At 45.0% G+C, this 26,332-nt stretch overlaps 1 protein-coding gene across 5 annotated transcripts in view; it reads right to left on the bottom strand.

Moving 5' to 3' along the window:
* Positions 1 to 24,733, bottom strand: part of KCNT2 (potassium sodium-activated channel subfamily T member 2) — a 364,082-nt gene extending 339,349 nt beyond the window's left edge. For all 5 annotated transcript variants that reach the window (XM_060232364.1, XM_060232365.1, XM_060232366.1 and 2 more), the window contains exon 1: positions 24,622 to 24,733. In XM_060232364.1, the coding sequence (XP_060088347.1) occupies positions 24,622 to 24,716 (95 nt within the window). In that variant the 5' untranslated portion in view covers positions 24,717 to 24,733. The remainder of the gene's footprint in view (positions 1 to 24,621) is intronic.
* Between the last annotated feature and the right edge of the window lie 1,599 nt (positions 24,734 to 26,332).

The raw sequence follows: 26,332 nt of genomic DNA, 5'->3' as shown, positions 1-26,332 counted from the left end.
GAGGATTTTTGGTACATTAGGGAGAGATGGCCCAGGACCACGATAATTTGGTCAGCCGTGCTTCCCCACCTTGTTTGGCGCAGTGCTTGGAATCCTGCAGGTGTCGAGAGGGCCCATTACAAAGCTAATAAAGAAATTCGGAAGGCATTGGAAGGGGGGTTGGGCCACTATCTGCCCCACCTGGATATTTCTACAAAATTTCCTGACCTCTACAGAGGGGATAGGGTGCATCTCTCTGAAAAAGATCTCTTTCTTGAGAGATCTCCAGCAAGGGCTGCAGGTGGCCTTGGGCCTCCCAGTGGGTGCTAAGCTCTAAGCAGAGACTTGGCCTTAGTAGTGGCAGGTTGTTAATGGGTTTATGATTCTATGCAGCTAGGGGAGAACCAGAAAGCCTCCCCCTTTTGGGGACTTAGGGTTCTGCCAGGATCGGTCCTTCGGTTGGGAGGATGCAGACTGTCCTGGAGTCTCGGCTAGAGGGTGCCTTCCATTGAGATGTGCATCTGGTGGTCGGGCCCTCTGGGGCTTGTCTCCTTGCTGGGCCGGCCTAGTGGGAGCTGTGCCACACAGCTCTGGCTGGGGGGCTGGGTCTCTCGCCCACTAATAACAGGGGAGCGGTCTGTTGAGACCCCTGGCCCAGACCAGGTCGCAGTTCTTGTTGCCCTTGCCATTTATTATTATACTTGATAAAGTGGCGCTTAGTTATACCAATACCTTGTGTTCGACTCTTCATTCCGACTTGGGGGGCGGGGTGCAATGTAATTGCTAGCCTATGAAAAGAGTTACTGTCACACAGACATTTCAGTAGCCAGGAGGGGGAGAAGAAGAGAAAACAAAACAGCAAAAAAAACCTCCTTCTAGGTTACTCACACACAAAAGACCTCCCCTACCTGGTCACCTGGAAGCAATTCGTACTTGCCACAGGTGGTTAAGTATTTACAAGCATGCACAGCTATTTCTCCATCCTCTGCAGTTATCAGCATTCTGCAAACTGAACAGAAGGAGTGGAAGATTTAATACAGGAAGCTCAATCACTCCTACCATTGTTAGGGCTGTTCCAATGATAAAATCTGGGCCAAATCCCAAGGTAAAAATGCCAGTGGAAAACACTAAGCTGGCATCCATCATAATTACGATGAGCTCTTGCCAATTTGCTTAGATAATTCAAGTGAAAATTTAAGCGACAGAAAGCAATTTCCACCATTAGACAACTATCACAACAACAATCCTCTGAGGCCTACAGCTATTCTTCTAGCCAGCTGCGTTTATGGTACCCTCGTGCCAAAACAATCAAAACCTTTCCACTGTTTCTGCACCTCCAGTACCGTAATTTTCCCTACAGAATGTTTTACTTATACCTCTAGGTTCTTTATTGTTGCCAAGTGATTTACAAGAACATTTTCTGTTTTTTTATTGCCTAAACAGATGTCGATAATATTTTTTCTAGGACCATTTTATATTTTTGTACTTGGTAAACAATAAGCTTCCTTTGTCTTGAAGAGGCAATGCGGGGGAGGGCAGAAAGAAAAATCTTGAAATGCACTCCAATGGCCACAACAGAAGATTAGTAACTTTTCAGCAGTAGTCCAAAACAACAGGAGTCTCACAACCAGAGGATGATGGTGACAACTAACCTACTATTGCTCATTTCTAAAATCTATTAGTCAGAAATACACTGCAACTCCACAAGCAGTCAAAATAGAACCCAATAGCCGGTGACAAGACATGAGGCTTTTCCACTGACTTGACTCACTCCTGATTGTCTTGGCAGCTGATCCACAAGCATTTGGAATTGGTTTGGGCTTGGTTCTTACGCATGGCTACCCTCCCTCTGCATTTTCACAGAGCTGGAGTCAGTTTATTTTCTTACACACATGCCTTCAGTAATGAGGATTTTCAAGAAAGGGGACTGCCATTATCGGTGGCATCCTAGCACCACTGCCGCATTTTTAAAATTTTTGTATATACTTGTATCCATATCATGACTACATTTTTAAAGACACAGCACTAAAATACTGATATATCGCTATACCATCCAGATGACACGTTTAACAGGTTCCCTGAGTTTCTGGCTTTCATTTTTTTTTTAAGTAAATCTCTAACCCTTTCCTTTGTGGAGTTATAAAGAAAAGGCATATCTCCACAAGTGAAGGGGCTAATTTTTTTTAAAGAAATGAAAGCTAGGAATTCAGAGAATCTCTGAATCATATCATTACAATGGTATAGTGTTATATTGATAAAAGAGCTGTATTATTTTTAATCAAAAACAAAACTGCCCGTCTTCAGGGCAGGGGGGAGGAGAGGGAGTGTTTTGACTATGACAACAATAATTGAAAAGTAGGCTGGAGAAGGGTGGGGGCAGGCAGGACAAAGAAACTTACAGAAGCATTATACAAGAAGGAAAAGGTGCCTCAAAATCAGCTTCCAGAAAAGGGTTGGGGTAAAAGTGGTCTCAAAAAAGAAAAATGTGTGAAAAAGGAAGTAAATACTAAAGGCACAAAAATCTGTATAGAAATCAGGGAATAGATCAAAGCTGAACTGATTTTAAAAACCCATGTGGGAAAACCCATGGCTTTGTCTAATAACTAAAAAAATAAAAAAGTAAAGGTAGTCCCCTGTGCAAGCACCAATCGTTTCCGACTCTGGGGTGATGTCGCATCACAACGTTTTCACGGCAGACTTTTTACGGGGTGATCTGCCATTGTCTTCCCCAGTCATCTCCACTTTCCTCCCAGCAAGCTGGGTACTCATTTTACCAACCTCGGGAGGATAGAAGGCTGAGTCAACCTTGAGCCAGCTACGTGAACCCAGCTTTCATCAGGATCAAACTTAGGTCATGAGTAGAGAGCTCAGACTGCAGTACTGCAGCTTTATCACTCTTTGCCATGGAACTCCTATTTGACTCATAATAACAGTCATCTAACAACAGTTGTCCCAACATCTTGTGGGAAATGAATCTCATCAATTAATGTCTAATGAACTAATTTCTAATATAAACAACACTTGGTTCTTACTGCTACGTGAACCCAGCTTTCATCAGGATCAAACTTAGGTCATGAGTAGAGAGCTCAGACTGCAGTATTGCAGCTTTATCACTCTGTGCCATGGGACTCCTATTTGTCTCATAATAACAGTCATCTAACAACAGTTGTCCCGACATCTCGTGGGAAATGAATCTCATCAATTAATGTCTAATGAACTAATTTCTAATATAAACAACACTTGGTTCTTACTGCTACGTGAACCCAGCTTTCATCAGGATCAAACTTAGGTCATGAGTAGAGAGCTCAGACTGCAGTATTGCAGCTTTATCACTCTGTGCCATGGGACTCCTATTTGTCTCATAATAACAGTCATCTAACAACAGTTGTCCCGACATCTCGTGGGAAATGAATCTCATCAATTAATGTCTAATGAACTAATTTCTAATATAAACAACACTTGGTTCTTACTGCAACCCAAAGGTCTTTTTGAGCCTGCAAACACCTTTGGTATTCAGATACAGGGTGGTGGATGCAACCACAAAATGGTTGCCACAGGAGGTACAACCAACTCCTAAACTAGTTGTCCTGGGGGCCTTCAAATTCATGCAGAGGTCACCTTGTTGGGAGCCCATCAGAATTTCATGGCCTCCATGACAACCACAGGCCTCTCTCGGGTAATAACTGGTCTTACATATTGTTCAGGTCAAACTCTTGATCTGGTTTTTCGTTTCCAGTGGGATGAATAATCTGAGGGTTTAAATTTATAAGGATACCAAGACTGCAGGGGTGAGGGACCTATTAAACTGACCTGACAGCATACACACACACCCATGCACACATATACATAAAATGCCAATAAATGAATAAACAGATCTGATAGCTCTAAGGGATTTTTCTGTTGCTTCTGCTGATACCCTGATTGACCTCTGGAATGAAGAAGTGACATAGGCAGTTGATGTGATTGCTTCCAGGCACCCTCTCTCAAGCATTAGAGCTCAGGACACCCCTGGGCTTCCTGAGGGGCTGAGGGCAATGAAAAGACAAGGGAGATAGCTAGAGTGATGGTGGAGGAAGGTCAAGATGGAACCAATAAGACATGGGTGAAAGCTCATTTTAAACTGTGTGGCAAGATGGTGGCAAAGAGACAACACTTTTCTCCCACCTTTGCATCTGCACAGTGTAGGCTAGCAGAGGTAGTCTGTGGGGTCAGATGCCTGTTGGGATCTGGGCTGTAGGAGAAGGTGGATTGCTTGGTGGCTCACTGTGTCTGTTTGATCTCTCACATCCATTCCAGCTTAGACTCTATACTAGGGCTGCATTCAAATGGGCAATTTGGCCCAACACAGCCACCCCCCACCCCCAGATTTAAAAAGCGCATTTACATGCACACATCTGAGTCCCGAGCTGGAAGCACACTCACCTCATCTCCCACTGCATCATCTCCATCTCAAAAAGCCACCAGGTACCCAGTGGCAGACTGCTGAAGCACTTGCATGGTATGTTTCCAGGCCATCTGAATGGCTGGAGCACACCATGCAAACATCTTCCAATCGCACAAGTGGTGTGGCCACTCCTCCAGTTGTGAGCAGCCCGTGCCTCATTCAGCAGCCAGGCATGTGTCATCCACTCGTGGTGGGGCACCTCAACTGTTTTTTTAAGCTGAGAGGCCACACAACGAACTGCCCAGCTGAATCCAGCTTAACAGTGACAGGATCATATGGCGACTGGATGTTGACTTATCCAGTTGCTTGGGATACCTTTCCATTTATTCAGTCTGAGAATGTGTACAGGAGCCTTGAAAGTTTGAGGCTTACCACCTACTCGTTAGACCTTTGCCTTCCTGCCTACTTAAATTTGGGAGGGGGGGGATGCTGACTGACTGGGTCTGAGAAGTTAATGCCTCTCTGCAAGAGTGGATGCTCACCCCAGCCTTTTATACAGGTTGTGGTGCATCTGCTACAGAAGAAGCCTATCCTGGGCTCAGGGGATTTCAGCAACTCTCCAGCAGTCTAAAATGTGACTGAATATGTAGTGGTTGCCCACCTTTCAAGCTTTCCTCGATGAAGCGGATTGTCTGAACTCTTTCCAATCTGTTTTTAGGTTTGGTTATAGATCTGAAACAGCCTTAGTTGCCTTGGTGGATGAACTGTGCCAGGAAGTGGACAAAGACAGTGCAATTCTGTTGAGTCTCCTGGACCTCTCAGGAGCTTTCTGGGCTGGGACTGGGAGGCACTGTTTTATGGTGGTTCTGGTCCTACCTGGAGGATAGGTCTCAAAAGGTGGTGCTGGGGAACTGCTGCTCAGCACCTTGATCTTTGGGGCCCTGTAAGTTTTCTGTCTTGTCCCTTATGCTCTTTAATGTTTACATGAATCTTCTGGATGAGGTCACTCAGAGATTTGAAGTAGGTTGTCACCAATATGTGGAAGATGCTCAGCTCTAGCTTGCACTTCCATCTTATCCCAGGGAAGCTGTAGAAACCTGTAACAATGCCCAGAGGCACTTTTAGAATGAATGTGGGCTAATAAATTGAAGCTTAGTCCCAACAAAATGGAAGTGGAGGAAGTGCTACTGGTGAAAGAAGATCTGACCCAGGATTTAAGGTATTACCTGTTCTGTGTAGGGGTTGCACTCCCCCTGAAAGAGCAGGTCCATAATTTAGGGATGCTCTTGGACCCAGGCCTTCTGCTAGATAATCAGGAGGCAGCTGTCGCCACAAGTGTCTTTTACCAGCTTTGTCTTGTTAGCCAGCTGTGTCTTTCCTAGCCAGAAAAGATCTGGCCACTGTAATGCATATCCCAGTGACATCTAGATTAGATTACTGCTATGAACACTACATGGCGCTGCCCTTTAAAAGTATTCAGAAATGTCAATTGGTGCAGAATGCTGAATCCAGCATGTTGACTGGAATGGGTCATAGGAACTACATCATTCCTGTCTTGGCCTGCCTATACTGGCTTGATATCTTTTTCTGGACACAATTTAAGGTGGTGGTGTTGACCTTTAAAGCCCTACATGGTTTGAGTTCAATATACCTGACCACTGTGGTCATCTTCTGAGCCAATTTGGTGTAGTGGTTAAGTGTGAGGACTCTTATCTGGGAGAACCAGATTTGATTCCCTACTCCTCCACAAGGCTGATGAGACCTTGGATCAGCCACAAGTTCTCTCAAGGCTGTTCTGCTCAAGAGCAGTTCTGGGAGAGCTCTCTCAGCCCCACCTACCTCACAGGGTGTCTGTTGTGAGGAGGAGAAGGGAAAGGAGATTTGTAAGCCGCTTTGAGACTCCTTTGGCTAGCAAAGGGAGGGGTTTAAATCCAATCTCTTCTTCTTCACTTCTGGTGCCCCCACCATCCGAGATTAACCAGATGACAACCCAGAAAAGGATCTTCTCAGTCATGACACCAAAACACTGGAACTCTCTCCACAGGGAGACTCAACTATTGCCTTCTGCTGACTTCTTCCACCAATGACTGAAGAAATTTTGTTTAATCTGGTGTTTCCTCTGTGATCTCTCCTTCCCACTCAGTGTTTTAACTGTAGTTTGTTATAGTTTATATGCCTATATTAGCTCTGGTTTTAATTGTTTAATTATATGTTTTTGTTGGTTTTAGTGGATTTTATTATACGATTTTATGATTTTGTTTTGTATGTTTTTAATTTGTTAGGTGACTTGGTGGTCTCTCTGAAGACAGAAAGGTGGAGTATAAATTTTGTAAATAAATTAATTAAATAATAAGCCACAAGATGTCTGCCATGGGAGGCAGAGCCAGCCACAAATCGTCATGGAGTGAGGTAATGCATAGATAAATAGTAAATTCTAATAGTAAATCCAACATTTCATGCAGAAGCTCTGTTTAACAGTATGTCTTTGGAAATGAACTTTTAAAAAATATGTTTGCATACACACAGCTTATCTTCAGTCATGCAGTGAAAATCATTGGGCGGAGGTCGCAACTGCTGCAAAGCCAATCACAGCTGCAATAGTCAATCATAAACTCTGCTGGCAAAGGCCCTACCTACTCTCCAAAACATACCTGGTGGGGACCAGGAAAAGTGTTAGCAGGTGCCATGGTCCACATGGGTGGCATATTGGGAACCCTTGCTCTAACTCATTTGCCTAGCTAAGAATGGCCCTGATTGTATCATTGAATCATAGAATTGGTAGGGACCTCCAGGGTCATCTAGTCCAACCTCCTGCACAATGCAGGAACTTCACAAATACCTAAACACACATATACACACACACACATCCCCACTGACCCCTGCTCCATGCCCAGAAGATGGCAAAAACCTTCAGGATTCCTTGCCAAACTGGACTGGAGTAAAATTGCTTCCTGACTCCAAAGTGGTGATCAGCATTTCACTGGTGTGTAAGAAAGAGCCACAAGAACTAAGCACTGATGCAACCCTCCTTCTCATGATCTGCCTAATTCACAAAATCAGCATTGCTGCCAGATGGCCATCTAGCCTCTATTTGAAAACCTCCAAGGAAGGAGAGTCCACCACCTCCCAAGGAAGCCTGTTCCACTGAGGAACTGCTCTTAACTGTCAGAAAGTTCTTCCTAACATTTAGCCAGAAACTCTTTTAATTTAATTCCAACCTGTTAGTTCTGGTCCAAATTTCTGCACCATCCTCTATATGAAACCCCAAGTACCTGAAGATGATTCACATCATGCCTTAGTCATCTCCTCTCAGGCTATACATACCCAACTCCTTCAGCTTTTCTGCATAGGACTTGGTCTCCAGACCCCTCACCATCTTTGTTGCCCTCCTCTGGACCCATTCCACTTGTCTATATCCTTCTTAAATTGTGGTGACCAAAACTGAACACAATACTCTAAGTGAGGTCTAACTAGAGCAGAGTAAAGTGATACCATCACTTCACATGATCTGGACACTATACAGCCCAAAATTGCATTTGCCTTTTTAGCCACAGCATCACGCTACTGACTCATGTTCAGTGCATGGTCCACTAATACCCCTAGATCCTTTTTGCACATACTACTGCCAAAACAAGTGCCCCACATCATATAATTATGTATTTGATTTTCTTTGAGGCACTCCACTTGTCACTCCTCTCCAAGAGGATGAGGAACCATTCACAAGCACTCTTTGGGTGCAAACTGTCAGCAAGTTACGGATTCACCTACCAGTAACGGGATCCAAACAACATTTTAACATGTCAACAAGAATAGCATGTGGAACCTTATCAAAAGCCTTACTGAAATCAAGATAAACTATGTCTACAGCATTCCTCTGATCCAGCAAGGTAGTAACATTTTCAAAAATTAGAGAAAGAGAGATAAGGGACTTGTTCTTGAGAAACCCATGCTGACTCTTAGCAATCACAGCTGTCCTTTCTAAATGTTCCAAGACTGACTGATGATTTGTTCTAAAAGTTTTCCAGGTACGGATGTCAAGCTGACAGGTCAGTAGTTACCCAGATCCTCTTTTTTCCCCTTCTTGAAGATGCGGACTACATTCGTCTGCCTCCAATTTTATGGCACCTCACCTATTCTCCAAGAATCCTCAAAAATAATAGACAGAGGGTCAGGAATTACATCTGCAGGTTCTTTTAGTATCCTTAATATTACGCACCCTTGCCACTTAGGTCAATTCTTGTTTCTCAGAAGTTCTTAGATCTTGTACAATGAAGAAGAAGAAGAAGAAGAAGAAGAAGAAGAAGAAGAAGAAGAAGAAGAAGAAGAAGAAGAAGAAGAAGAAGAAGAAGAAGAAGAAGAAGAAGAAGAAGAAGAAGAAGAAGAAGAAGAAGAAGATGATGATGATATTGGATTTATATCCCGCCCTCCACTCCGAAGAGTCACAGAGCGGCTCACAATCTCCTTTACCTTCCTCCCCCACAACAGACACCCTGTGAGGTGGGTGGGGCTGGAGAGGGCTCCACAGCAGCTGCCCTTTCAAGGACAACCTCTGCCAGAGCTATGGCTGACCCAAGGCCATTCCAGCAGGTGCAAGTGGAGGAGTGGGGAATCAAACCCGGTTCTCCCAGATAAGAGTCCGCACTCTTATCTGAGGGCCCTAAATGTGCCAGGAAGGCTTACAGCTTCAAAACACTCCAAGATATCTCACCTTTCCCTTAATATCAATCTAAACATTTCCTTTCTCCATAGCTTCTCGTCACAGGGCCAATTTTCTACCTTCAAGGAACTCACTCTGAAGTGAAAATTCTTCCAGAGACAACACCATCACATTAACTCAAGAATATAGGGGTGTGTTTTGGAGTGCCCACTCAGTTCCTCTGGAACGCTTGGGGCTCTTCCTGCTGTCCCACCTAAACTGTGCAAGAGTTTAAAAAAAAACCCCTAATGTTTTCCAATGGCAGCATTCTGATCAACAGTAGTGGGCAAGCTGTTTTTCAGGAAATTTTATCAATATTTATTTTCTTGCTGGTTCATCCTTGATACATTTCCAAGGAACTCCAGGATTCCCCAAGCACAATGCTAAAACTTCCACAATGCTAAAACCTGTTCGTAATAGTGTCATAGTTAGGTATTGGCAAATAGAACAAGCAGGTTCCAGAAGCCCTTTAGTGAATTAGCACACACAGCACCAGGCAATCACTATTTGTTGGCTTATAGTTCTAGCACAGGATGTGTGCTTCCCAACCCATCACTGATTGAACATCAGCGCTGAGTTACCTACTCTCTCTCGGCTTGGCTTCGCGAACGAAGATTTAAGAAGGGTGCAATAGTCCACGTTTGCTGCAGGCTCGCTGGTGGCTGACAAGACCAATGTGGGACAGGCAGGTCCGGCCACAGCGGCTGCAGGGAAAAGTCTGATTTAGGGTTGGTCCTGTAGCAGTGCGATTCTTCCTCAATCTCCTTTTGTCCTCAAGACCAGCTATGCGTGTGTTCTCAAAGGAAGAGACAGCCTGGTGGATGGTGTGCCTCCATGCTTTGCGATCTGAGGCTAGGTCAGACCACTGGTGATGGTTGATGTGACAGGTGCTAAGGGATTTCTTCAAGGAGTCCTTGTACCTCTTCTTTGGTGCCCCTCTATTTCGATGGCCGGTGGAGAGTTCGCCATACAGGGCAATCTTGGGAAGGCGGTGGTTTTCCATCCTAGAAATATGCCCTGCCCAGCGCAGCTGCGTCTTCAACAGCAGTGCCTCGATGCTGGTAACCTCTGCCCGCTTGAGGACTTCAGTGTTGGTCACAAAGTCACTCCAGTGGATGTTGAGGATGGTGCGAAGGCAGCGCTGATGAAAGCGCTCAAGGAGTCGCAGGTGATGACAGTATAAAACCCACGATTCGGAGCCATAGATGAGGGTTGTCATCACAACCGCTTTGTAAACATTGATCTTTGTGCCTTTTTTCAGATGCTTGTTGCTCCACACTCTTTTGTGCAGTCGGCCAAATGCACGGTTTGCCTTTGCCAGCCTGTTGTCAATCTCCTTGTCGATCTTGGCATCTGAGGAGATGATGCACCCCAGGTAGCTGAACTGCTGGACTGTCTTCAGAACTGATTCACCCACAGTGATGCAGGGAGGGTGATAATCTTCCTGGGGTGCAGGCTGGTGGAGAACTTCTGTCTTCTTCAGACTAACTTCTAGGCCGAATAGCTTGGCAGCCTCTGCAAAGCAGGACGTCATATGCTGCAGAGCTGATACCGAGTGGGAGACGAGTGCAGCATCATCAGCAAACAGTAGCTCTCGGATGAGTTTTTCCATTGTCTTGGAGTGTGCCTTTAGTCGCCTCAGGTTGAACAGGCTGCCATCGGTGCGATAGCGGATGTAGACACCATCGTCCTCATCTAGATCTACTGCGGCTCTTTGAAGCATCATGCTAAAGAAGATCGTAAAGAGAGTTGGCGCGAGAACGCAGCCTTGCTTTACACCTGTGCCTATTGGGAAGGGCTCCGAGAGGTCGTTGCAGTGTCTGACTTGGCCTCGCTGGTCTTCGTGTAGCTGGATGATCATGCTGAGGAACCTTGGGGGACATCCTAAACGTTCCAAGATTTGCCACAGGCCTTTCCTGCTAACGGTATCGAAAGCTTTGGTAAGGTCGACAAAAGTCACATACAGACCCTTGTTCTGTTCCCTGCATTTCTCTTGGAGCTGCCTGAGAACAAATACCATGTCGGTGGTGCTCCTGTTAGCTCTGAAGCCGCACTGGCTCTCTGGGAGGAGTTCTTCTGCAATGGTGGGCACCAGTCTGTTCAGGAGTATTCTGGCAAGGATTTTGCCTGCGATGGAGAGCAGGGTTATTCCCCGGTAGTTGGAGCAGTCTGACTTTTCCCCTTTGTTCTTGTATAGGGTGATGATGATTGCATCGCGAAAGTCCTATGGTAATTTGCCTTGTTCCCAGCAGGTGACAAGTACTTTGTGAAGTGAGCTATGTAGTACTGTGCCCCCATGCTTCCAGATCTCTGGTGGAATTCCATCAACTCCTGCTGCCTTGCCACTTTTCAGTTGCTTGATGGCTTTAACAGTCTCTTCTAGGGTGGGGATCTCATCCAACTCTGTTTTCACCGGTTGAAGTGGGGTGAGGTGGATTGCTGAATCTTGAACTACGCGGTTGGCACTGAAGAGAACCTGAAAATACTCTGACCACCGGTTCAGTATGGATGCCTTGTCTGTGAGGAGCACTTGGCCGTCTGCACTATGCAAGGGACTCTGAGCCTGATATGATGGACCATATACTGCCTTCAGGGCTTCGTAGAACCCTCTTAAATCACCAGTGTCTGCACACAGCTGGGTTCTCTCTGCAAGCTTGGTCCACCACTCGTTCTGAATGTCTCGAAGCTTGCGCTGGAGGTTGCTACATACAGCGCGAAAGGTTGCTTTTTTCCCAGGACAGGAGGGCTGAGCAAGATGTGCTTGGTAGGCAGATCTCTTTTTTGCCAGTAATTCTTGGATCTCTTGATTGTTCTCATCAAACCAGTCCTTGTTCTTCCTTGTGGAGAACCCGAGGACTTCTTCAGAGATCTGCAGGACGGTAGTTTTTAGGTGTTCCCAGAGTGCTTCTGGAGAAGGGTCTGTGGGGCAACTGAGGTCCTCAATTCTTGACTGGAGTTTTGCCTGGAAGGCAGCTTTAACTTCGGCTGACTGGAGGCTGCCAACCTGAAACTTCCTCCGAGGGATACCTCCTCTCCTGGGTGTGGGTTTAAAGTGAAGACGGAGATTGCAGCGTACAAGACGATGATCCGTATGACATTCTGCGCTGGGCATTACTCGGGTGTGTAAGACATCTCGAAGGTCTCTCTGGCGCACCAGAATGTAGTCGATAAGGTGCCAATGCTTGGACCGTGGGTGCATCCAGGTTGTCTTCAGACTGTTCTTCTGCTGGAAGATAGTGTTGGTGATGGTGAGCTGGTGCTCCATGCAGAATTCTAGCAGGAGGCGCCCGTTGTCATTGCAGTTGCCAATGCCGTGTTTGCCAAGTACTCCTTTCCAGGCTTCCGAGTCTTTACCTACTCTGGCATTGAAGTCGCCAAGGATGATCACCTTGTCCTCTGTAGGGGTTTTCCGTACGAGGTTGCGTAGATCAGCATAGAACTTGTGCTTTTCTGCAGGATCTGCTTGAAGGGTTGGGGCATACACACTGAAAAGTGTTGCATGCTGCTTGTTTTGAAGTGGGAGGCGCATGGACATGATGCGATCTGAGTGACCTGTTGGAAGGTTTTCGAGTTTGGAGGCAATGGAGTTCCTGACCATGAAGCCAACGCCAGAAAGGCGGCTCTCAGCCTTTGACTTACCCGACCAGTAGAGGGTATAGCCAGCACCGTGTTCTTGAAGACTACCTTCCTCAGGGAAACGGACCTCACTGAGAGCTGCTATGTCGATATTCAACCTGAGAAGTTCGTGGGCAACTAGAGCAGAGCGTCGTTCAGGGCGACCACTGCCTACTGTGTCAAGCATGGTTCTGATGTTCCAACACGCAAGCTTTAGTCTTTGCACACTTTGTGAGGCAGGTGCATGCCTTTTCTTTGTTGTTATTTTTCGACCGCAAGTAAGGATGCCCGTTGACCGCGGCTAGCCAACTGGGGTGGGGGAGACGAGCTTTGTTTAGGCCACCTTTTCTAGGCCCCTCTCCGTGTGGAGCAAGCAGTGCTGTCCCTAGATAAGGCTGCTTGGTCGTTCAGGGTGCTGCCGAAAGATGCTTTCGTCTCCGGGTTAGCATCAGGCGACCAATATCCTGAACCGCCTACATGCAGGATCGGGACTGCGGCTTCCAGTGGCACCTTCCACCTGCCGTTTCGCCCCTTGCCTATCGCTGCAGGACTTGATGCGTTGTGAGTTGTGTGTGTGGATATGCCCTTCAGGCCTGCGCAGAGGAATTTTTTAGGTGAAGCGCAGTGTGCGCGGTACTGGCTCCACCCTTTCACCTGGGGGTCATCTGCCATGGCCCAGTAAGCCGGGACGCCGGCAGTGAGTCCTCCAGGTGGTAGGTGTTACATTAACGAGCTCTATCTGCCCGGGTTTGATGTTAGAGTTTTCCTTCTCTTAGGCTGACGAGGTTGGTGGGCCCAGCCTGCCCATCCGGTTATACCGCCGGACAATTCGGTCGCACCATGACGTAGCAAACTCTGTGAAAACGGGGGGGACCAGCGAGAAGGTGTTGCTACGGATGCAGTAATGCAGGAGAGGCCATTGCAGTGACCATCTGCCAGGCATAGCCAGACAGTGACCACGCGGCGTTCACTACACCGGGAGAGGAGAGGCTATGTATTGCGCATGCACTTTCCCTGGGGGGGTAGGATTCCCAGAGGGAGCCCACCCCCCACCCCCCCACCTACCTACTAACTGCAATAATAAGGCAACCACTACAAATTATTCAGCTAAAAGTAAGTAAACTGATTTCAGGTAAATTAGTCCAAAATTATTCCATGAGACACCCACAGAAAGAGCATGACACAATGGGATTCAGAATCCATTTTGTTCTGCTCTCAATTCTGGCTTGGAGCAAAAGACAGCATGTTTTGTTAGTGCATCTAGTCCACTGCACAAAAAACTTGCTAATCTTTTACTCATGTCTCATAGAGACTAAAACTGTTCATCCAGTTAGAACATGAAAATACACTCTACTCAGCCATCCCTGCATCCAAAACCAAGTAGAGTTCCCATTTGGCAGTTGGGGGTGGGGGATCCCCCCAGTTTTGCAGGCCACTGCCTGCTGCTGACCAGCTGGCTGGTGGGAGGAAATCCCGCCCCCCCCCAAAAAACAGCAATATCATGCAACATGCTTACGTCACCTGGAAGTGATGTGGGCATGCCAAGGACAATGCTCTAGTTTTTGGACAAAGCTCTATGTTTGAAGGCAATTTTACCATAGAGTTTTGCCCAAAACCAGAGTGTCGCTCCCGATGTGCCTATGTCACTTCCAGGTGATGTCAGCAAGGTGCACAACATCATTTCTGGTTATGTTGGCATGTCAGAGGCAACATTTCTGGCTCCTAGAACGTCTACTCTACCCTGCCAGCATATCACACTGACCTGGCAATCCTAGAACCAAGATGCTTCCCAAAACACTTAAGGTTTCACTTGCAGGGGGACAAGGCATGCAGAAGCTTCATTTAGAATTAGCAGTGGTTTACAGGATTTCAGTACAAGCCAAAAAATTTTACCTATAACTTAATATATTAAAAATAATAGAGCTATGAGAAAGGAAAACTATATACATTGCCTAACTATTTTAATAGTTCAGAGTAGTTCAGAAGACATGCTGGTATAAAGAGTAGTATAAAGACCTCTGAAACCAGTCCATCACTGAACCTCGTGACTAGAAGCAAGTTTATAATAGGCAGATATTCCCTAAATAATTGATAAAAGAATTGGCCATTCAGATACAAACTTTTAGTATCAAAAACTGTCTTTATGGTTCTGGTAAACATAGACACTCAATTAGAATAGAGTTAAGATAGCTAATAGAATTTTTAAATCAATGTCTCTACCAGCTTTTAACTAAAACTCATCTTGTTATCTATAGAATGATACAGGAAGGGAATGATCGCACACCAAGATCTTTTCTAATGTAATAGACTATATCACATATAACTCACAAGAAACATCTTGGCACCTCATTAGCTGCACAGACTTATTGACCCAAAATTAACACTTTGATCGGTTGGCTCCAGTCAGCTTTTCCACTGGTTAAAAAAAAAAGAGGTGTTTCCTTCGACCATTCAAAAAGCATATGCTAAGAATCATAGGAGATAACAAAAAGTCACATGGGACAGGGGCTGTTTCCTAGAGGGGAACTAGATGAGATGGAGTGAAAGAGGTTCACTGGATACAACCCAATGTCTACCCAAATGAGACTATAGAAGCTTAAATCTTAAGAACATAAGAGAAGCCATGTAGAATCAGGCCAATGGCCCATCCAGTCCAACACTCTGCGTCACACAGCGACCAAAAAATTTATGTGTGTGTGTGTATATATATATACACACACACACACATACATATACACAGTGTGTCTAATAGCCACTGATGGACCTCTGCTCCATATTTTTATCTAACCCCCTCTTGAAGCTGGCTATGCTTGTAGCTGCTACCACCTCCTGTGGCAGTGAATTCCACATGTTAATCACCCTTTGGGTGAAGAAGTACCTCCTTTTATCCGTTCTAACCCGACTGCTCAGCAATTTCATCAAATGCCCATGAGTTTTTGTATTGTGAGAAAGGGAGAAAAGTACTTCTTTCTCTCCCTTCTCCATCCCATGCATAATCTTGTAAACCTCTATCATGTCACCCTGCAGTCGATGTTTCTCCAAGCTAAAGAGCCCCAAGCGTTTTAACCTTTCTTCATAGGGAAAGTATTCCAACCCTTTAATCATTCTAGTTGCCCTTTTCTGGACTTTTTCCAATGCTATAATATCCTTTTTGAGGTGCAGTGACCAGAATTGTACACAGTATTCCAAATGAGACCGCACCATCAATTTATACAGGGGCATTATGATACTGGCTGATTTGTTTTCAATTCCCTTCCTAATAATTCCCAGCATGGTGCTGGCCTTTTTTATTGCAATCGCACAATGCCTTGACATTTTCAGTGAGTTATCTACCACGACCCCAAGATCGTGGTCAGTCTCTGCCAGTTCACACCCCATCAACTTGTATTTGTAGCTGGGATTCTTGGCCCCAATGTGCATTACTTTGCACTTGGCCACACTGAACCTCATCTGCCACGTTGACGCCCACTCACCCAGCCTCAACAGATCCCTTTGGAGTTCCTCACAATCCTCTCTGGTTCTCACCACCCTGAACAATTTAGTGTCATCTGCAAACTTGGCCACTTCACTGCTTACTCCCAACTCCAAATCATTTATGAACAAGTTAAAGAGCATAGGATCCAGTACTGAGCCCTGCGGCACTCCACTGCTTACCGTCCTCTACTGTGAAGACTGCCCATTTATACTCACTCTCTGCTTCCTATTAATTAGCCAGTTTTTGATCCACAAGAGGACCTGTCCTTTTACTCCATGACTCTCGAGCTTACTAAGGAGCCTTTGATGAGGAACTTTATCAAAAACTTTCTGGAAGTCAAGGTAAACAATATCTACCGGGTCTCCTTTGTCCACATGTTTATTCACCCCCTCAAAGAAATGTAACAGGTTAGTGAGGCAAGATCTTCCCTTACAGAACCCATGCTGAGTCTTGCTGATCATGGCCATCATCCAACAATAAGAGAAGGTGAATTAAACAAAAAAAAAGGATGCGTGAAAAATGTAGATTTTCAAGGCTGTATTTTCCTCTGCAAGTGTCATTAGCATATCATAAATAACTCAAAGGAAAGGTCTTGGCAGCTCATTAACTGCACATATTTATTGAACCAAGTCATTATTTAAAATCTCAGGGCATTCAGGGCTCTAAAGATCTCCTTCAGAGAATACATTCATTTATTCTTTTATTTATTTTAAATATTTATATTCTGCCTTTCCATACAAATAGGATCCTCTAAGGTGGCACAAATCTAAAGGGGTAATTGGGAGGTCTATCAAAGACCACTACACACATTTCAAATGACCCTGTCACAACATCCCCAGTGAGAGTTGGCATAATGTCACTGGATTAAGCCTGGGTTCAAATCCCCACTCAGCCACAAAACTCACTAAAACCATTCACCATCTCTCAGCCCAATCTCCCTCACAGGCTTGTTGAATGAACAAAATGCAACGCAGGAAGAATGTAATGCATGCATCTCTTAGTTCCTTGGAGGAAGGTCATTTTAAAAAAAAATATCTAGAGACAGACAGAATTCTACAGGGCATTATGACATCTCTTATTAAAAAGAAATCCTTAAGTCTGTAACATGTTTCCATAATATACCACTCTGTCTTGTAAACAGAGATTAATTCCCTATACAGCTTTTACAACACTTCAAGAGTAACCGCATCAAAATCCTTTTAAGAACCATATTAAAAGAGAGTCTGCTTATGCTGTCTGTCAAAATATACTTAGAATACATATAGGATATCCCCAACTCTGAACTCATTTGAATTGTTTCATTGTGGTACTGTTACTTCTAATATCAGCTTAGGAAAACCATGCAAATGTCTTTTTAAAAAACGTTTTTCAGAAAACACTCTGAAAAGAATGATGGTAAAGCCTTTTAAAAAACATTCCAAAAAGAATGATGGTAAAGTCTTTTTAAAAAACTATATATTTCAGAAAACATTCTGAAAAGAATGATGGTAAAGCAGTGTGTGGGCTCACTCATATATACTCAAATCTGCAGATCAGGCTCATTTACACAGAAGGAAAATTTTTCTACAAACTTGATGAAACCCTCCCCCCCTCCCCATCAAGAAAGAATCTGAAAACAGGAAGAAAAGGGGGGGGGTATCCATTCCCACAAAGAGAGGAGCATTGTCTCCACATTTGCAAAAAACAGTTACCTGTTCAAGTCACTGGTGGAGCAGTGAGAGGAGACTGGGTTGGAGAACTCCCTCTAGACTTCATCAAGGCAGTGAGGGTGGGTTAAGTGGGATGCGGGGAAGGCACCTACATTGTCACCACCACCAGAGGATAAAGCAGGGACTAGTGAGGGGATCTGCCCATCAGCTTCTCATGGATCTCAATTAGTAGGCTTATAACTTCTAGGAGAACCCATCTTACCCTGTATGATCTGTTGTTCTAATATATTTTATGACTGCTTTTAAATACTAATACAAGTTACTGTGATTGTGGTTTTACTCGCTCTTCTCTGCAGCCAGGTTCTGCTCTTCCCAACAGCTATGTAGCCAAAAATAAACTGCATTAAAGAAAACAACCACATAACAAAAATTACAAAATGTCTGTATTAAAGATGTAAATGCATCTTCAAATTCATTCATAAACAATAACAGAGATCAAGAACAAAGTCCCGTGTGGAAAGATAATATTCCATAGGATGACTCCAAGAAAATTTCAAAGTCTTTGCAGAGTAGTCCTGCTCCAAACAAATCATAAAAGAAGTCCTTCCTTGTCGACTTCAGAAGGAAAAATTCTTGCCTTCACACAATCACCGGCTTAAATCGCGTTCTGCTGCATTGCAGCTTCTTCAAGCGCCAATTTACAAAGTCCTCAGACTGTCTTCTCTTACACGCCCATCTTGAATATCTTAAATGACAGCCGTAATTTTTGTTATAAGTGGCTCTTTTCTTTGATGCAGTTATTTTTTGGCTACATTCTCTTACTGTATCGCCATTGATTTTTCTATCTTCCCAACAGCTAAGCAGGTGAGAGCACAGAGACTCCGGATAAGGACGGGCAGTTGTTACAGAGGAAAGGATGGCCTTCTGATTCCATCTCTGGCACAAGGCCCACAGTTCAGGAGAGCTCACAGTGTCCCTGTCCTCTTGTCTCTCTAGCAACAGCTGCTTCAAGGTGGTGACCACTGGCTAACTGCAAGCCCTATTATGAAATGGTTTTGCCCCCTTCCCTGGAATATTAGAGCAGGCGAGGCCAACGGTAGCTCTTCAGATTTTTTTTGCCTACAATTCCCAGCAGCCCCAGCCATTGGCCATGCTGGCTGGGGCTGATGGGAGTTGTAGGCAGAAAACATCTAGAGAGCTACCGTTGGCCAGCCCTGTATTAGAGGATGCACACTGGGGAATGGTACTCAGAAAAACCATACAAGGCATGTCAAAGAGCAACATGCGGCTCCCAAGTCATTATGTGAGTAACGCTGGCCTGAATTACCATGCGCCATACAAAAGGACAGGAGCCTGAAGATCTCCCACTTTTACAACTGCTCTCCAGCTGGCAGAGATCAGCTCTCCTGGAGAAAACAGCTGCTTTGAAGGGTGGACTCTATGGCACTCTACCATGCTGAGGCCCCTCCCCAAACCCCACCCTCTCCTGGATCCACCTCCAAAGTCTCCAGGTATTTTCTAGCACAGACTTGGCAACCCTAGACCCAAGGCAGGTCTACTCGGCATTTCAACTGCGCCTTCAGTAGCTAGAACAGGAAATCAGAGAAAACAGTACATAGCAAAGCACAAACAATGCGGCATTGCAGAACTCCTGACTGGCAGCACCTATACCAGTGTAGAGACCGTACCGTAGCGACCACTCTGGTACTGAAGCCAACCTCACATACAGTATAAATGAAAGTGAACTAGGATCAGATCTCAAAATGGCCAACACGTTTTGTCCCATTGGCACAATAAGGGTGAAAATTATGAGGGAAGAGATAAGAATAATTACCATAGCATAATTAACATCTATGGTGCTTGGAGGACTGACAGCAGCAAAGGGAAGACAGGAAGTGGCCATGGTAACAAAGGATGGTTCTGAGCAAACAGAGGACAATGAGCATTGTGTCCCAGTTAAAACAGCAGGAGGTTATCCCTTCAAACCCACGGGGATATGTAATCCAGAAGAAAATGTACAGAAAAGCATGGCCAATGTCAACAACATACTTGTGTATTAGACCTCTCCAAATTAATCAAAGTTGGGCACAAAGCTGCTGGAGAGTCATCTGCTTCCTGAGGGACCACTGGGTTATGCAATCTTTCATCATTAAATATTTCCTATCATTGAGGGCTGACAGTTTCTATGGCAATGTTACCAAAATTTCCCCAAGAGCAATAATGTTTCTATGAAAATATGTACACACTAGTCATCCGCCTAAGTGGTAATGTCACAGCAAAAACAAAAGTGATTTACCTAATTGGTTCAGTCTTTTGCAATTCAGATCTGTGAGCCATATTTCATTCTCCACTTAAACTAAGGATTCTAGCTTCAACATTTACAATTTTCCTTCGTCAAGTTCAAGCTTTAAAAAACCCAAAAGGGCTTTTCCTCCTCTTTCTGTTTGTTTTTACTACAATTCACAGAGCCATGCTGTTCTATCATGAACCATTATTTCAGACATAAGAAAGCAAAATGTTCTCATTAATACCAACCACAGTTCTTGAAGGAGGTAATATTTAAATCTGTCTCCCTCCTTTGGAGGTTTTCAAGATTTCTTACAGCAAGACTTTCCAGACCAAGCAATTGACAGTGCAATCCTAAGTAGAGTTACACTTTTCTAAAGCCATCACCTTCAATATGCTTAGAAGGGGTAACCCTGCTTAGAATTGCATTCATCTAGGCATTCCAGCTACTGCTCTTGTACACCATCTACCAGAGGTACAAACTGTTTTCTGCAGGAAAAGGAAACCTTCTCCAGCAGACAGAGATTCATGTGCAATGATCCTGTTCCTCTCTCAGAACTAACACCTGAAAGGACTGATCACCCAAAGAGGAAAAGAGAGTGACATGTGATTGACAAACTCAACCCAAGACCTAACATCCCCCCAGCTGTTCAAAGGAGGGGGGCAGCCCTGTCAAAGACGATAGGAACAACACCAAAGGGAGGGCACGGCTCAGGGGTAAAGCACCTGCTTTGCATGCAATTCAATCTCTGCCATTTCCACTTGAGTACTGTTTGCTTATTCAGTATCATCTGCTTATGCTATGCAGGAACTCATTACATCCCCTTGGGTGCTAAATATGGCAGCTCTAAAGGTAAAGGTAATCCCCTGCGCAAGCACCAGTCATTTCCGACTCTGGGTTGACATTGCTTTCACAATGTCTTCAGGGCAGACTTTTTACAGGGTGGTTTGCCATTGCCTTCCGCAGTCATCTCTACCATTCCCTTAACATGTTTGTGGAATCAATTTCTAGCATTTCCAGTTAAAAGGATCAGGTAGCAGGTGATGCAAAAAGGCATCAGTCCAAAAGCCTAGAAAGCTGCAGCTGGTCAGAGTGGGTGACAGACCTTGAAAGACCAATGCTCTGACTCAATGTAAAGCAGTTTCATATGTATGTCATCTTCTCCTTAACAACAACTAAAAACCTGGAACACTAGGTCACAGATTTCATCAGCATGTTGCCTTTGAATTGGAGCTAAACAGTGTAGCCAAGGATTGGTTCACGCAAACAAGTTGATGAAACATCAACTGGTGATTTTCATGTATGAAAAGTCACCATAGGTGGAAGCTCCATAGGCCCTGCTTCACCTTCTGAGATGCATTCTGCAACAAGTAATCTAGAGACAAATGGGCATGCAGGAAATTGCCAAAAGGAAGTGACATTTGTCCATGAAGATTTATTCTTTTAAGACTGGTGCAAAACACTAGTCCCTGATACAAGAAACACAGACAAATAAATTTTTATCCCATCTGTCCTCCAAGCAGTTCAGAAAAGGACACCCCTTCATTTTATGCTCATGATCACACTATGAAGATGGTCACATTTGACACACAGTCACTACCCCAATATCCCACCCCCAGTGAGTTTCATGGCAGACTGGGGATCCCCACTTCCCAGATCCTAATCTGTCACTTTAACAGCTACAGTTCATTGGCTCTCAGATACTGCCTTTTGTATATCTCCGTCTTTATCATCTGTCAAGTCTGTACAGCTATCAGTATCTCGAGTTGTATGAATGCACCAGTGTGAGTGAGTGGCTGCATACATGACTTTGCCACAAATTCATTTGTTAAAGTCAGGGAGCTCATTTCCCTTGTTTATCCACAAACATATTAAATTGCTAGAAGAAAATCACATTATATCTTCATTACTGAATCTTCAATTTCACTAGCATATGTTTTCTATGTAAACATAACCAGAGGGCATAAAAGGTTCCCCATTTCAATGAAACAGTCCAAATCTCTGATTGTTAATGGCATTTGAAATGTTGGCTTGGCAAATCAAGGAAATTATACTTTGCGTGCTTTTCTGCAATAGTATACCAACATCTGCAATCGTCAGGCACTTTGAAGAAATCATGTTAGTTACTAGGAAATTAGTTGATCAAGCAACCAAATAAATAAATCTGGCAAACTGTGCAAGACTTCTACCATTAGACCAACACAGCTTAAGGGGGATCAGTAAAAGCTACTTATGGAATTATTACTGCTCCCCCACTCCATTTTTGTTTTCCACCACTCAGTTTTCATGATTCAGTCAGAAACATTTGTCCACTTTTTACAACACAGGTGGCTTGCTCACTATAAAATAGTCAGGGTAAGAGAACCACCCTGGCCTCCTGCAGAAAGGGCTTTCAGTTTAAAGCAAGCAATATGTCTTTATCTCTTGGACATTCCAGCTCCCTTAAGGTAATAGGAACTGAAGGTCTGAACTCAAGGTGATATTATGTCATCTCACAGAAGACCACCCCATGCCCAACAGCCAATTATGCAAGGCAGGATCAGTGCAAAGCACAGCATGAGAATCTCACAGCAGACATGGGGTTCTACTAAACAGTATAAGGAAAACTGGCGGGAGAAACACAGAGCAGGGGTATCATTGTGTCTCTTGCAATGCCTAGTTAGATCCTCAAAAATTATCAGAGAAGACCATGGATGCCAACACCCTAGAAGCATCAGATGCTTGACAAGTCATGTGAAGACATAGAGGTATGGAGATAATACCGCCTCACTCACATTTTCCAGCAATCAAATAATTTTAGGAGCACCCCAAGATGACAACAGCATCCCCTTGGTTGACCACCTCCTATGCATTTTTCTTCTGGAACACAATCCTTTTTGGGTCTTTTAACTCAGAAGTATTCCTAGACTTGAAAACTGTACCCCTGTTTCACAATTTAATTGCATAAAATAGGACTTCTGATATTTTATAAACATGCTTCTTGTGAATAGAGGTTTATTAGGCAGCAGGCATCTGCTATGGAGTTCCAGAGAACTCTATATGGATTTCAAGGAGCACACATAACTGGGAGTCACTGAATTATGTATTTACCCTACATAGACTTTCTGCCTTCTACCAATGTAAGCAGATTCCACTACAGGAATGCATTCATAGCGCATCTTTTTAATACAAGAGAAGGATCAAAACAGTGTGGGCTGGGTAAAGAGCCAGATCCAGTAGCCAGGAAAGTATGTGAGAAGAATCTGTTATCAAAAGACCAATACGAAGATTTCTGTGAACAACAACCAGATCTTTTCCCAAAAATCTGAAGAGAAAAATACTTGAAAAGTAGGTTCTTTTATTTATTTATTTTAGAATTCCCAAATAATCTAATCAAAACAAAGTACTCATGAATTGTCTTGATTCCCTATCAGAGCAGTGAGAAACAATCTCCCACTCAACTTACCTAGCATCCAGTTGTTTAAAAGTGCATCATAATTTGAATAAACATCAGTGCTTTAAATAAGCATTGTATTCCAGACATTTGGAACATCATGACAAAGCAATCACAACATTGAGCCTTCAGGTAGAAGTTGAACCCTTTCCCCTTCCAAATCTCAAAGTCAGGCTAAGTGGGATATAAAATACGGGCTGCAATCAGACACACCGAATAATGCACTTTCAATCCACTTTCCAACAGAATTTTACTGTGTGAACTGGCAGAATCCAGTTGTAAACTGCACTGAAAGTGGATTGAAAGTGCATTATTTAGTGTGTGTGATCGCAGCCAAGTTAATACTCAAATTTAGAAGACTATTTTATCCTTGATGGAGATCAGCCTGCCTTCAGACACTCACAAAGGGAGAAGAGGCACGAAAGGAAAGTGTGTGGGGAGGGAGTTCTAATCCAAAGCATGGAAATCAAGAGTGAGGTGGAACAGGAAAGAGGTAAGTGTACAACAAAGATGAGCAGAATGTGACAGAGGGCACTAATACAACTACAGCTCTGTGCAAGACGCTGTAGGCAAAGGCTTTGCATGCTTATGCAAAACAACCTGCATGTGTGTACATGGCTAATGCATAATGTGCACCCCAAAAAAGCAACTTGTACATGTAAACAAAAAGCTGCATATGTTTTGGGATGTGAATGAGAACCCTTAAAGGGCGAAATGAGATAAAGTTGAAATTGCATCGTGCATCGTTGCAAGCAGCTTTCCACGACGGCACAGCAGGCGACAAACCTAATGAATCAACACTTCTGCATCCTCACAAGAAACGTCGGAGAATGGGTACACAGGTGCCCGAACGCACGCCTGCGCGCAGAAGGGCTGCGTGCACTTTTTGCACACCGAGTCTCCACTCAGCCCTCTCGCTAACTATCTGTGCAGCTGCGAGAACGGCAGGTATAGACGCCCGCTTTGCATTTCCTGACCATCTGCCAGCTACGTCCCCTATTAAACTACCATAGCCAAAGGCGGCAACCGAGCAGAGCATCCTTCTTGCTTCGAGGGATATCCCCCGCCCCGCCCGAAGTGCCAAAGAAGCGCATCCGCCTTACCTGTCGTCGTTCTGCCATCCCTGATCTCCCAGCAACAGATCTCGGAACCTGTACCTGGGAGGAAGCGGGGGCACTTCGCTCTCCACGTCCACCATCCTGCCCGCGAACGGAAAGGGGGGGGGGGGAGCCTCAACAATCACGAGCAGACAAGGCGGCGGCCCCAACGCTCTCAGCGCAGCGTCTCATCAGCCCGGGCAGGGGAAGGCAGAGTCTCCGGGGCGCTCGCGTTTCCCGTCAGGGGGGCACGCCAACCCGTCGCCCGCCACCGGCTGCTGGCAAAAAGTTCTCGCCTCCTTGCAAGCGATCTCGCAACAGGAGGCAAGGCGCGCGCGCGCGCGCCCCCCGCAGCTAACCGGGCAGCGCCTCCCGATGCACGCGCAGCTCCCTCAGCCCGCCGCCGGGCTCAGCAACAAAGGGCCGCCTTGCTCCGATTCGTTCCATCCAGCCCCAGCCATGCTAATGCTGTTTGGAGCTACCGCTGGCAACTCACCCAATCAGGGTGGCCCGTCGGGAAGCTACGACGGTGACGTCGACGGGAACCTCGGGTCTTCGACGAATGGCGTTCGCCTGATTAGCATAGAGGTAGGGTTGGGAAGGGGGTTCCACTGTCGCGGGGCGAATGGCGTGGGGTGCAAAAGAGGCAAGCGGAGTGTAAGCTGCTCTCCTGACCCCCATTCTCATCCTTGTACGTCTTGAACCCGAAGGAAATGCTCATTTGTTCTCAAGGGGGGGGCGGGGGGGACGGTATTCCCAAAGTGGGTTGCCGGGATTTGCTTCTGGCTGTGCTGAAAGGTAGTTGATAGAACTTAAGCCGCGGGAACTTTTCCCACCTCTTATCTGTGTGCCAAGGAAAAAGTATATTGGACTCACAGATCTGCGTGCTGGCTTAAGTTACAGCCAGAAGCAGTATATAATATATAGCCTTATAATGTATAAGGAGGGATAGAGAGAGAGAAGATGGATGGATGGATTTGTTGTTGTTCAGTCGCACAGTCGAGTCCAACTCTTTGCGACCCCATGGACAAAGTCAAGCCAGGCCCTCCTGTCTTCCACTATCCTCCAAAGTCTGCTCAAATTCGTGTTAGTTACTTCACCAGTAACGCTGTCCAACCATCTCATCTTTTCATCTTTTGCTGTCCCTTCTTCTTTTGCCTTCTGTCTTTCCCAACATCAGGAGCTTCTCCAGTGATGCTCCCTTTTCATTTGGTGGCCATAGTATTTGAGCTTCAGCATCTGACCTTCCAAGGAACAGGCAGGGTTGATTTCGACGGATGGATGGATAGATAGATGTGTGCCCCTTATAACGGAGCTTCATACCACTGCAGCCTTATGGAATAATTATCAAGAAAATCCAGCTGAGCTTAATGGAGGTGATGTCATTTAAGGTCTCACAGAAATACAGTCTTATAAACTTAATTCTTTGTCTGTTCTCTCTGAAGTTCTCATAAGAACCATCCAAGATGGAACTGATGACAACTAAAAAGAGACAGTAGGGTTGCCAAGTCTTCCGCTATGGCAGAGGACCTCCAACCACCAACTCTCTCTTCCTGTTGCTGTTTCTTCAGGCATGGGCGGGGATGCACTGACATTGCAACAAGGCATTATGCCACTTATGGAAAAATCCAGAAGTAACATCACGTTGCTGTAGGAATTTGTGAAAACTCTGTTTTTACCACAGATTGCTAAAGTGACACAATGTCACATCCAGTTT

This window comes from Heteronotia binoei, chromosome 2 (assembly GCF_032191835.1).
Source record: "Heteronotia binoei isolate CCM8104 ecotype False Entrance Well chromosome 2, APGP_CSIRO_Hbin_v1, whole genome shotgun sequence".
NCBI lineage: Eukaryota > Metazoa > Chordata > Lepidosauria > Squamata > Gekkonidae > Heteronotia > Heteronotia binoei.
This window is presented reverse-complemented; position numbering and strand designations above follow the sequence as displayed.